This window comes from Oculina patagonica, chromosome 5, assembly GCF_052425735.1.
Source record: "Oculina patagonica isolate OP01 chromosome 5, crgOcupat, whole genome shotgun sequence".
NCBI lineage: Eukaryota > Metazoa > Cnidaria > Anthozoa > Scleractinia > Oculinidae > Oculina > Oculina patagonica.
Window position 1 is genome coordinate 12,443,797 of NC_135762.1, and position 12,468 is coordinate 12,456,264.

Sequence of the window (12,468 nt, forward strand, 5' to 3'; positions counted from 1 at the left end):
GCCCTGTTCTTCACACTAATTTCCTTTATTTAAAACAAATTTTCCCTCCAATTCATGTAAATTTAAGTTTTGTTAATTTCAAAGACCTTAATTTAGGGGAGCGTTAAAATCCTATAAGGTATAAAATATTATAAAAATATTAATAACAAAATAAATTTAACTTTTATTTTTGTTTAGCTTTACCTGATGTGATTTCATAGCAGACAAGTTGCTCAGCTGCTGTCTGAGCTTGCCAGCTATTTTTTGCTCAGCAGGGGCCATTCCTCTCTCATACTGCGTCACAGCTGCTCTCCACTGAGGTTCAGTGTAAGGGTTGTGGTGCAGGGGATTTATACCAGAGAAGGGTGTGAAGGCTTCTGATGTGCGCAGCTGTTGTCTCTCTGAAGTTGACAGCAAGCGGACCAGTTGTTCATGGACTGTTCTCAAAGTCAAAACCTTCAAGGCAAGTTGTTAAAAAGAAAGGACAGTGTAAACGTTTTACAATGATTCTATCATTGTATGCACTGTACAGGTTTGTGATTCGTGCAATATTTTATGAACATGTATCTATAGAATTATATTTAATATTCAACAGGATTTTTTATGCAGATTTTTTTTTGCAGTGGTAATTAGCAAGTGGTAGAAAATTGATAAAAATGGTATCCACACACGTGTGATAATTATCATTTTTGACCAATCAACTCAAAGAGTTTCCATGTTTCAATGCTCAGTCAATGAGCCAAAGTTTATCGATATTAAGTCGAAACATCTTCGGATCTTCCTCTGCAATCTTTGGACATCATGGAAAATTTTCGTAAAAGTTTGGAAAATGTTCGGAAACATTTGTACCACCTTCAGACAACATTTTTAAAAATCTTCGGAAATCTTCGGAAAAAAATTGTCGGAAAACTTTGGAAACTCGTCAAAAACATCATAATTTAGTGGGTTTTTAATAATACATGTAAACAGAATAGTACATGGTTGCTTGAAGATATGACATATATTTTCTTGTGTTCAAATTGATATCTCACTTGTGTGCTGATGAGCTCACTTGTGAGATATTGCTTTGAACACTCAAAGATAAATTTCATATCTCCGCGCAACCATGTATTATCCTCTATAATTAATGACAATTATTATTGAATTACTATATTTTGCCTATTTTGAATTTAGTTTCTTCAGCGGTTTTGATTGTGAGAAGGAGTTTAGGGTGAGGCATGAAAAGAACCTCTGTTTTTCTTTTTGTGCATGCCACACCCTTGACTCATCCCAATCCCTTCTCGCACATCTTAAACCCTTCCCCCCAGGGGGGTACTCGGGACTTTAAGTGACAGAGACAATCAAATGGGGGCAAAAATCAAGACCCAAAAAAGTCCCTAGGGCTTCCAGCATAACCCCAAAAAACCCTAGATCAAAAATTGACCCCTCAAAAATCAACAGCAAAACACGTTTGTTTGTACTTATTCCCAGAACAACACAGCCAAGGCAGGCTACCACAAATCTTCAGATTGTTTTTAATACCCAAAAAATATCCCTACTCAAATCAAAAAAATACTTGCCAAATTTTCCTACCCAAAAAAATCCCGGAATCGAACATTTCAAACCCAAAAAAATCCTTCGATCATCCCTGTCACTTGAATCCCCGAGTACCCACCCTGGGCCCCTCCCTCACACCCCGTTCCTGAATTTTTAAGAGAAAAACAGATTTTAAGCAGTCTACTACCAAGTATGATGTACATGTATGAACAACCAATTAGATTTAGGAATTTTGTCATTGATTTTAAGATCTCAAGCTACAATGTGGGTTACATGACTGTAGTACATTATACATACATGTAATCACATAAATAAAAATTATATTAATTTAAATTACATGTCGTAAAATGAATTCATATAGGTTTACCTCCTCTAGTCTTGCAGCAAGTTGTGATAAGTTTTCAGGAACAAATTTCTCACCCCTCCATGGATGGGGAAGGAACCTTTTCCAGTACTGTGAGGTGAGTGTCTCGCTGCACGTGGACACCCACCTTTCACACACAGTAATGCCCTTGCGCATCGCATCTTTAACTTGCTGGAATGAGTCATGCCAGATGTCAAGTGCTCCAAGCTTCCGTTGAACATAACGACCCAATGCACCAGCCATGACATCCAGAAGGTGTTTCATACGTGCCTCAGGATACGGCTTGTGATCTTCCTGTTTCCAGATCTCATCAAGAGAATCTTGTGTAGACTCTAGAAGTTCTAGAACATCGTCAAGATCCAGTGCATCAAGATTTGAAAAATCTTGAGACACGTTTCCTGCAAAAAATTTCTTCATTAGTATCTCTTATCACATGGCTTTGGAAGGGGACAGTAGGGCTGGAGACTGGGAGAATAAGGAGGCAGGAAAGCTCCAGGAGGTGGGAGTGAAGAGCATGGGAAGCAGGATTTACAAGGTGTAAACCAAGAGTACCTTATCATAGGAAATAAACATTTCATGAAATAACGCGAAATTTAAGTCACATTATTTTTTGTTAACATTAATTTCCACACCTTTAATTAAGTGGAGCATTAATTTCTGCAACCTTAATTCCATTATTTTGGCCCCAATATCTCGTTACAGTCCAGACGTTCTATCGATATCACTAAAACTGCGAAGAACGCTTGAAGCAGTTACAGATTCCTTTGCTTAACCCATACGTTTGGGTAATGTATCACGGACATTGTTTCCTCTTGGTTTTCAGTCATTTTTACTCAGTTTACCCGAACTCGGATAACTTGAAAACCCCGCTAACTCAAACTAAATTTTGTTTAAATTTTAATTTTGATCAAAATTTGGGTCAAATTTACCCTGATAACTCGAATTCTGGTTCTTTCAGCTCGCCACGAATCTCATTGCAATTTTCCATTAGCTCTTCTTGTCGTGTAATCTTATTTAAATACTAAAACTAACACTACAGCAATTTGATTTTAGTTACGGCAACGAACAGATCACGTATCTGACAGTCATTTTCCATTCTTATCATAAAAATGTATGATTGTGTGAGGGTTTCTGATGAGATAAGTTTAATTTGCACTGTGCTATGTACTGAAGTGCTGAAAAATCGATAATTTATCAATTATTAACTTGGCAAATTGAAATTCAATCGACCCCGAAAAACTCGAAATCCCGCCAACTCAAACTTTTTTTTCATTTTCTTTCAGAGTTTGAGTCACCAGGGTTCTACGGTAGATCTAAATTTCGTTCACGGCAAGTTTTGCTTGAAACACTTATAACTGCCTCGAAATATCGCCACGAAAGTTCAGGATCAAGCGAATTATCGCGTGAAAGTCCCTGAAAATTCGCGAAAGTGCGCGATAATTCGCGACAAATTACCGCACACAGCGAATTATCCTTCGAAATTTCGCGTGGTTTTAAACAATAGACATCACGAAAATACGACGAAACAGCGCGAATTGTCGCAGAAATATCGCTTCAAGCGAAATTTCCTCGAAAAGCCCCGAAAAGCGCGAATTTCGCCGAATTTCGGGTGCATTACTTTTTCACAATACTGTAGGTTGTACGCTGGATCAAACTGACGGTGGTATTTGGGAGCAAACCCGAAAAGTGTTCTCTGCAGGTACATGTAGGTGCAAACTTGGACGGTGTGAACTCGATTGCACGCAAAACCTCCTGCTTCTCCCCCTCCCCTCAAAATTTTAGGTAACGAGATACCTGAAATTTACCTACATGTAAACTCTGGAAGACTCATACGTCTTTTTGAAGGACCATTCACTACCCCTTAATTTTAAATTGCCTGTTGACAATCCTAAATTATGTGCACTCATTTTAACTACTTTTACATCCCAGGGGGGTAGTCCCTATAATGGCCTATACGGGGAGGCTCCGCCCGAAAGGGGTACCTTTTTCAGGTATATAAAAGAGTAGGGATTTCACAAGTTTAGGTATATGAAAGGGTATGGAAATCTGTCATTTAGGTTTTTGAAAGAGCCTTTAATTAAAATATTTCAAACAGATGCAATTTATGGCTGTATTTTTTCAATTTTTGACGCGCTACTTGAAAATGACAAAAAAACGTCATGTTTTAAGTCTTGACCATGACTTTCAGGTATATGAAAGGGGTACCTTTTCATTAAAAGGTATACGAAAGGGGTACAATTTCTGGCAAAATGGTATATAAAAGGGTAAGGGTTAAGAGCTCGGGGCGGAGCCTCCCCCGTACAAAACTTTTTTGAGTACCCCCCCCCCACCCGGGTTTTACATTTGCCTAAAATCGTTGGTGGCGGGGGGGGGGGGGGGGGGTAAGGGGGTGGCAAGTGATACCAAGGGGTTTTGATAATATTAAAATTAAATTAATATATAAATTAAAAGAGAAGATATTGAGTTTGATTGAGAAATATATCAAACCCAGTAGCAGCAGACAGGCAGTTAAAAAAATGATAAGTGTCATCATTCATATATCTACCATATGATCCGCTTTGCAATATAACTATTGGGCGTCATTTTAATTCGTGAAAGCCATTCAAAAATGGCGCCCGGCCACAGAAAGATAAGTACATGTACATTACACGTTATTTTCTTAAATTTGTATATGACTTGTGTCTTCTAGGACGTTACCAATCGATTTCCACAGCACAAATGAAGTGAAAAAGGAAAATTTTAGTTTGAAATTAAAAATTTCCCGCAAATATTACGAGGCGGAAAAGTTTCTTCATTTGTTGCTATGGACGACGACATAAGCAAATCTATTTCTTGTGGTCGTTTACCTTTCTGAAAACTCTCTTGAAAAAAAGATGCCCTCTCCCTCTCAGATAGATCATAACCCGACACGGATGCGTCTGACCAATACTGAAACTCGTCTTGCGGAGTCAAAATCCCGCCAAGATTTTCTTCATCGCCGACATTAGCTGCTCGTGTAGCAGAGTTATCTTGTTTTCGCACCACACTCCCTAACCCGGCTTCGAGCTCGCTCAACAGACTCTGGAGTTTTGGGTCGAAATTTCGGCTCCATTTCTCATCCTTTAGCAACAATGGAGCAAATACTTTCTGTACAGCGTGATACAGGGTATTTACCGGCGAAGAAAGCATCGATGAAACGAAGACATTTTGATGAAGATTGTCGGGGGTGATGGCTTCGGGTTGAAGCTTGAAAAACACCAAGACTTTCTCAGCCGTGTCGCTCGGTTCCACATGGCTCGACAAATTAATTGACTTCTTTCCTTGGTGAGCGTCGTATTTTGCAGCTAACAAAGGTGAATTTCCATCGTCCAAAAAATTATTAAGCTCCTTCGAAGAATAAACTTCGGTCAGAACACTGTCAGAGCTTTGAATTCCAAAATAATTGCCGGTTGTGGCGACGACAAAGTCTTTTCTTGCATCTCCGGACGGCATGTTTTAATACTTACGTTCCATATAGCATGATATATAAATCAGCGAACAAACTGATAGCTGCAATCATTACACCATTTCGAAATGACTACAAAAATGATATAAGATTATGCAGATCTATCGAACAAACTCCAAAGAAATTGATTAATTTTGTTGTGGAGGGAAAAATTCACTTCGTACGAGAGAAGACTAAGTCGAGCGCCTGGGAGTATTTTTACCCCACAAGCTCGTACAAAAAGAAAATTCTGGATTGGAGTAAAATAATGGAAACCGGATTTCGCAATTTCTAAAATGACAGGAAAATATTTATTTGGTTATCTATATTTAATATAATTTATTCAAAATCTAGAAAGTCCAGTGTATGCTACACAGACTACATGCAGCACTCTGTACTCAAAAAAAAAGTAATTCCTTAATTATTAATGATCTACTGAGACGAATAAAGAAAAAATTGCAAGGCCGATTCAAAGTTTTCGAACTGTATTGAAATTTCAATACAGTCCCAAAGCGTTGAATCGGCCTTGCAATTTTTTTCTTTATTCGTTATTTAGTTATAGCTGATTAAATCCTCAACAGTGAGAGGATCGGGTACTTCTATTCACGGGTTCTATTTTGTCACGGTGGTCCTTGCAAATTCACGTTAATTATCTACCAGACATTCTCCAAGGACCAATTCTTAGTCTTCTTAGAGCGATCCATATTTTGGCGTTAAAAAAATGAATGCTGCCAGATCGCAAAGAAGCGTTGCTGGCTCATCTTTTATTCGCTTTTCTTAGCTGATTTTAAACACGACATCGATCTTTTCTTCCTCCATTGCCCCCATGTTGATTTTGCAACACGTTTCGTTGTTTCCAGCCGGTTCACGGATGATGCTTGGGTACTGGGCCTCCTAGTTCCAGTGGATTGTCCCTGATTTTTTTTTTAGGATTTTTTATTTTTTTATTTGACCAACCAACCCAAAATTGGGAAACGCATTCGACGATAAACAAAGGAAAAAAGAGGGCGGCCAAATGTTATGTTGTCAAAAAAAAAAAAAAAAAAAAATGTTATGTTGTCTGCCCCTACTTTGTGAGAGAACAACAGAGGCCTCCTATGTTGTTTGCGTGACGTGTGAAAAATTCTAAGTTGGTCACGCTCCGACACATGAGATTGAAATTTCCGGGATTATCGATTTCACCGGAAGTTTGAATTTCACATGATGTTTTTGGCAACGATCCATCTTTACGCTATACGCTACAGGACATTCAGTTCATCATGGCGGGCACACAGATTCACCTGGTCATTTTTCTTTTAAGTTTCACATTAATTCGCAGTGACGAGCTGCGATTTCTTGTGGTAGGTGATTGGGGAGGAATGCCTGTGTGGCCATACACTACCCCGTATGAGACAGCGGTCAGCAGAGGCATGGGGAAAACCGCAGAAAAACTGCAAACGCAGTTCACAGTCGCACTCGGTAGGAATGAATTTTAATACTTCTGTATTAATCATAATTGCACGATGTACGACTTCTGTTGACATGGTAGAAATTCAGTGACGAAGAAAAATCTTCTTTTCTCTGATCCTCTTTACATTTAATCGGTTCTGTTTGAAAATTCTCTAATACGTCCCGAGAATACGGTATAACGAGCAATCACATGCTATAATATGATATGTTATAGAAGCTTATAGAGGTCACCCAAACAAAGGGAAACAACACAAATGGAGCGAATGTTGACGTTTCAAAATTATAAATAAATATATGCATGAGAATACTGCAACGTTACTATTTGCTTGAACTATAGCGAGTAATATTCACATTTAAAATAAACATAAAGTTACCTATATCGTTGTGCTTTGTCGTCCTTGTGGCTCAAAACGGCGACTTTTGGAGATTTACGGGTTTTGCGATGCTGCCTACCGTACACCCGGGCGTACATATTCATGATGTTTCAAGAGACGTTTTATTGGAAGTTAGCAGATTTAATTTTAAACACGTTTGTCGAAAGAGCAAAAGCCATCAAAAGCTCTGACGATCTAACCAGCTTGCTCTTTCATTTAATTTTTCTGCTACAAATATATATGTTTACTTTAATTAAAAGAGTTTGAGAACGCCAAAATTGTGAAATTTTAGTCAGAATGGTTAAGGGTCGTGACGTTTTTCATGTCGACCTGATAACGGCCAAACGGTAACGCAAGTAGTCGCAAGTTCAACTTGCGTGCAGACTAGCGTTGGGTGGCTAAACGGACACGCAAGTTTAAATGCAAGTCAGTGCACGCAAGTATGCAAAAAGTCATTTAAAATGCTAAAAGGTGCAATTCAGTATTTGAAGTAAACTGCAATAAATGCGTTGACTTGCTATGGGTGGCCAAACGGTGAAAAAATTGCGTTAACTTAAGTGCAAATTTGATCTCGACCAAAGTGAACGCAAGTGCACGCATTTTCTGGCCAAACGGAGACGCAAGTGGACGCAAGTTTTTAACTTGCGTCTACTGGCGTTGTCGTTCGGTCAGGGCTTTAGGAGGGAAAGGACGTACTTGATATGAGAAATCTTCTAAAAAACATTGTTCACTTTACTTCCTTTCTGTGCCTTCTATTGCATAACGACAGAAATAGGTTTCGTTCTCCTAAGGTCGAACGCCATGACAGCTGTCGGACTGTCGGACTTTTCCTTTTTATTGTACATGTATAAATTTGCACTAGCTCAACATAATTTCTCAGGGAATGATCTAAGGATTACTGTGCTAATTCATTCTTTTTTGGCTTTTAATTTGTTTTCTATATATGCGGGCAACATTATTACAATTAGGTGTTCCTAACTAAGTAGGAAAATTGTATATGCTCAGGGGTTAGGGTTAGGGTTGTATATGCTTAACTTAGAGCTGGGTCACGGTATTTTAATTCATTTTTCTGATTAGTTCTAAATTGAAGGAAACCCCGAGTGAACAGTTTTCTAATATAGAAAAATACCAAAGGAGTAATAAAACCCGAAAATAAACAAGGATGGTTTCAAGTCACTAAGATCAAGACGGATCACCAATGACAAACTTGAAAAAATTCGCCAATTTTTTCAAGTTGTGCTGTCCGTGACCCCGGGGGGGGGGGGGGGGTACTCGAAAAAGTTTTGTACGGGGAGGCTCCGCCCGGAGATCTAACCCCTTACCCTTTTATATACCATTTTGATAGAAAAGGTACCCCTTTTGTATACCTTTTATTGCAAAAAGGCACCCCTTTCATATACCTACACGACATCACATTTACCTAAAACGGGATGTTTTCTTGTCATTTTTTTGTAGCGCTTAAAAAATTACGACGGTACAGCCAAAAGTTGCGTCTGCTCGAAATATTTAATGTAAAGGCCTTTTAAAATATCATTATTACAGATTTCCCTACCCTTTCATATACCTAAACCTGTGATATCCCTACCCTTTTATATACCTGGAGCCTGAAAAAGGTACCCCTTTTGGGCGGAGCCTCCCCGTATAGGCCATTATAGGGAGTACCCCCCCCCCCCGGGTCCGTGACATGGCTCCTTTAATGTTAAAAATATCATTTTGCAATATTGTTTATTTGTTTGTTATATAGTTACTCCAACCTTTTTCTGATTGACTTTGCTCAGGTGACAACTTCTATTTTACTGGAGTACAAAACGTGGATGACAAAAGATTTCAAGAGACGTTTGAAGACGTGTTCACTGCCAAATCACTGATGACCCCGTGGTACTTTTGCGCGGGAAATCATGATCACTATGGCAACGTATCCGCACAGATTGCTTACAGTTCCAGATCAAAACGGTGGAATTTTCCAAACTTCTATTACACCAAGTCCTGGAAGATCCCTGGTAAGTGTGTGCTAACCGTTTCCTAGTTGGTGGGTGGGTGAGGGGTGAGCCGATAGGGCGGGAATGAAATGGGAGAGGAAAGGGTAGGGGATGAACTGCTTCGTCGTTATTTTGTCTCCGAGATAAAGGAAGGAGCACCTATAAGTTTTGCCACAATTGTTGTCTGCCTTGAAGCGTCTTGTTCTCAATCGTTTTCCTAATATATTTTCTTTACTACTCTGTGATTCTTAAACTGTCATGTTCCCAGCGAATTTGTATTATGTTTTCTGCTCATAATCAATCCATCAATCAATCAATCAATTAATTGACCAATCAATCAATTAGTCATTAATCTGATATTGCCCTTCTCTTGAAGGTTCCGACAAGGATTTGCAGCTGGTTCTCATTGACACGGTACTACTTTGTGGAAACAGTGGAGATGATGAATTACATGCACAACCTGAAGGTATATTAACGACTTTCTCAGATTGTGTAACGTTGTTACGTTTCTTACATGACCCATCCCGCTGGCTATGAGGTCACTCACGATACTTTTCAGTATACTTCCTCTCCGTGGTTATAGTTAAGCCCAAAAGAACTACAGGTAGTCACTGCTCATGCACTGGTTTAAACTTCCATGTTGTTTCTCCCAGACACAAATCCATTAGAAATAACAGGAGGCGTATTTAAAAAAAATTCGTGCAGGAAAGTCCTACTCATCTACAGGAATTTTTTTCTGAATTGCACGAATATTTTCTAAAGCCATGGCCACAACTGCTTGCAGGATTTGTTTTTAGACAAGTTTTCCTTGCAGGAATATTTTTTGGGGAAAAGTCACCCCCCCCCCCCCCCCCATCCGGTTATTTCTAATGGTCCGTCCCTTATGACAATTTGCCTGAAATTACGTGCTTCATAAATGATTTCGTGTTACTGTTTTGTTTCTTATACACGTTGAATTGAGTCACGAACAAACAAATTGCAGGGCCCGAGTCGATCGAGGATGCCGAGGACCAATGGGATTGGCTGGAGTCAACTCTTCGTTCATCAACAGCGCATTACCTGATCGTGGGAGGCCATTTTCCAGTATGGTCCATTGCTGAACATGGTCCTACCACATGTTTAGTCGAACGATTGAGACCCATGCTACAGAAATATCACGTCACTGCCTATATAAGTGGACACGATCACAGCCTTCAGGTAACTGGGTTTAAGATTTTAATTAAGATTGCGTTGTGTTTTCGTTACAATAAGTGTTCAATAAGTGTTCTTGGAGTGCAAAATAGTTTTTTTTTAAAAAACAGACGTTTCGGGGAAACCCCTTCATCAGTGTAAATGTGATGTCTTAAAAAGGACGCTTGATCGCACGTACGATCAAGGAGGCCCTGCCAGGGGGAATCCCGTGTCGCTTGTCTAAATTTAAAAATGCCCCGTGGCGCTGTTTTATCGCACTTCCCATCGTCGTCAGTAGTTGAATTGAAGGACAATTGCTTGTCTTTGTCGGAATTTATAGTTTTTCCAAAACGGTTGTCGTTTGTCGCGATTTTATTTTCTGTGCTGTCGCTACTTTCTGGGCCGTGTCGCTTGTCGGAATTTACCCTGGCAGGGCCTCATCAAGCGTTTTCTTTTAAGACACTTACACTGATGAAGGGGTTTCCCCGAAACGTCTGTTTTTTAAAAAAACTATTTTGCACTCCAAGAACACTTATTGAACACCTATTGTAACAATTGAGTGCTACGCAGCAAAACTCTTTTTGTGTTTTCGTTATTCCATTATTGATTGCCGTGACTTTATTTCATTACGTCTGCCTTACTAAGTAAGCATACCAGCGAACTTTTGGACAACCTGGCGAACTGCTGGAGGAACCTTTTGCGAGTAGACTCGCGTTTGGGGTAACGCAAGCGAGAGACCAAGTCGCGAGGAAGTGTCTCGAGACGGGAAAAAGCTAACCAGCTTGAGCTTGCTTTCCTCGCAGGGTTGCTCACACGGCTTGTTTGCTCACGAGTGTGTTCCCAGAACCTGTTCGCAAGACTAGGGTAACCTGCGATGAACCAGCATACCACCCAGGGCACAGCATGAAAAACAAAATTTAATTCGGTGTAAAGCAGGGATAAAGCTTGTTTAAAGGTCAACTTTACACAGCTTTAACCTCTGTTTACACTTTTGTAAAGATGACCTTTATACCATCTTTATACTAACAAATAAAGCCAAATAAAGAGACGCCTTTATAAGCGATATAAAGTTGTGTAAACCTGGTATAAATTCTAAATTTACACTAACTTTATTTCGTTGTAGAGGGATTAAATCTGGTTTAAATGTAACTTTATTAACTTCAGATTTGTGTAAAATAAGGGTAAACTACGCTTTATGCGAAATAATGTTTGTGTAAAGGCAGAATATACCTCTTTCAAGCCGTCGCAAATTGGTTTATCAGTTACCCTTTAATTTGCATGTTTTTTTGTTTTGTTTTAAACCAAGGTTAAAAAATGCTTTTGCATGGCTTCTGCTCGCTAAAGGCCTATTGAAACCACCGACACCCAGAATGGTAGCTGTTACAGTTAATTTCGCCCATTTCTCCCAATAAATTTCAATTGACAATGTAGTTTATTTACTCGCCACTGTACCTTAAAAATGTAATAGAGAATAAATCACAAGCTTATAAAAATTTCACACCATATGTGATGCAAATCGCTTCGAATTCGAAAGAAAGTTTTGGACCAGGAATATCTGAATTGGTGAATTTCTGATTTTGATCTTGAGTTCTTTTGAGACAGGAATTTAAAAGTTTTGTTGATCCAAATGAAAACCAATTCCAATTAACTAATTAGTTGTGAGTGTAACTTCATCAATTTATCTTTTTTTATTCACTATATTTTTAATCATCGGTGCCGGAAGCAGTGATTCGAAACAAAAAAAACGACTTTAGTTACTCTATTTTAGACACTGTCCAATTTATCTTGTAATACTAGGAAAAACGCATACGCAGAGTTCCGAAAAACTTACTACCCAAATGGATTCGCGATTTCATAACGCTCATCTTTATTCCAGCCCAAAGTTTGGAACTGACCTTTACCCCAGCTTTACATCAACTTAACATCGCACCATATAAATGTGAGCTTTACATGACTTTAACCACCTTTAAATACTGGTGTAAAGTTGGTTACCAACCTTTACTCCAGGTTTAGATCAACTTTACAACGCATCATGTAAATGTGATCTTTACACAGCTTTAACCACCTTTAAAAAGTGGTGAAAAGATGGTTAACCACCTTTACATCAACTTTATACTAACTTTATTTTGTGTAAATTTCGTTTTTCATGCTGTG

The 12,468-nt window shown here is 38.9% G+C and overlaps 3 protein-coding genes across 3 annotated transcripts in view; 2 read left to right on the plus strand and 1 right to left on the minus strand.

Annotated features, from left to right (window-relative positions):
* Positions 1-5,444, minus strand: part of LOC144655505 (cytoplasmic dynein 2 heavy chain 1-like) — an 89,416-nt gene extending 83,972 nt beyond the window's left edge. The window contains exons 1-3 of the mRNA XM_078515746.1: positions 4,726-5,444; positions 1,883-2,277; positions 184-435 (exon numbers count right to left, since the gene is read on the minus strand). Coding sequence (XP_078371872.1) covers positions 184-435; positions 1,883-2,277; positions 4,726-5,350 — 1,272 coding nt within the window. The 5' untranslated portion in view covers positions 5,351-5,444. The remainder of the gene's footprint in view (positions 1-183; positions 436-1,882; positions 2,278-4,725) is intronic.
* Positions 1-12,468, plus strand: part of LOC144655561 (uncharacterized) — a 253,491-nt gene that overhangs the window by 199,740 nt on the left and 41,283 nt on the right. The gene's annotated exons all lie outside the window — the stretch shown is intronic.
* Positions 6,590-10,476, plus strand: LOC144655009 (tartrate-resistant acid phosphatase type 5-like). Its single transcript, XM_078515231.1, has 4 exons — positions 6,590-6,800; positions 8,944-9,165; positions 9,521-9,610; positions 10,127-10,476. The coding sequence occupies exons 1-4, from the start codon at positions 6,602-6,604 to the stop codon at positions 10,474-10,476; spliced, it is 861 nt and encodes a 286-aa protein (XP_078371357.1). The 5' UTR covers positions 6,590-6,601.

Bases quoted from the DNA above. Each gene is read 5' to 3' on its own strand.
- LOC144655009 (XM_078515231.1), top strand. From the start codon at position 6,602: ATGGCGGGCACACAGATTCACCTGGTCATTTTTCTTTTAAGTTTCACA. The intron at 9,166-9,520 runs GTAAGTGTGTGC...CTTCTCTTGAAG, and splicing joins CAAGTCCTGGAAGATCCCTG to GTTCCGACAAGGATTTGCAG. The intron at 9,611-10,126 runs GTATATTAACGA...AACAAATTGCAG, and splicing joins ATTACATGCACAACCTGAAG to GGCCCGAGTCGATCGAGGAT.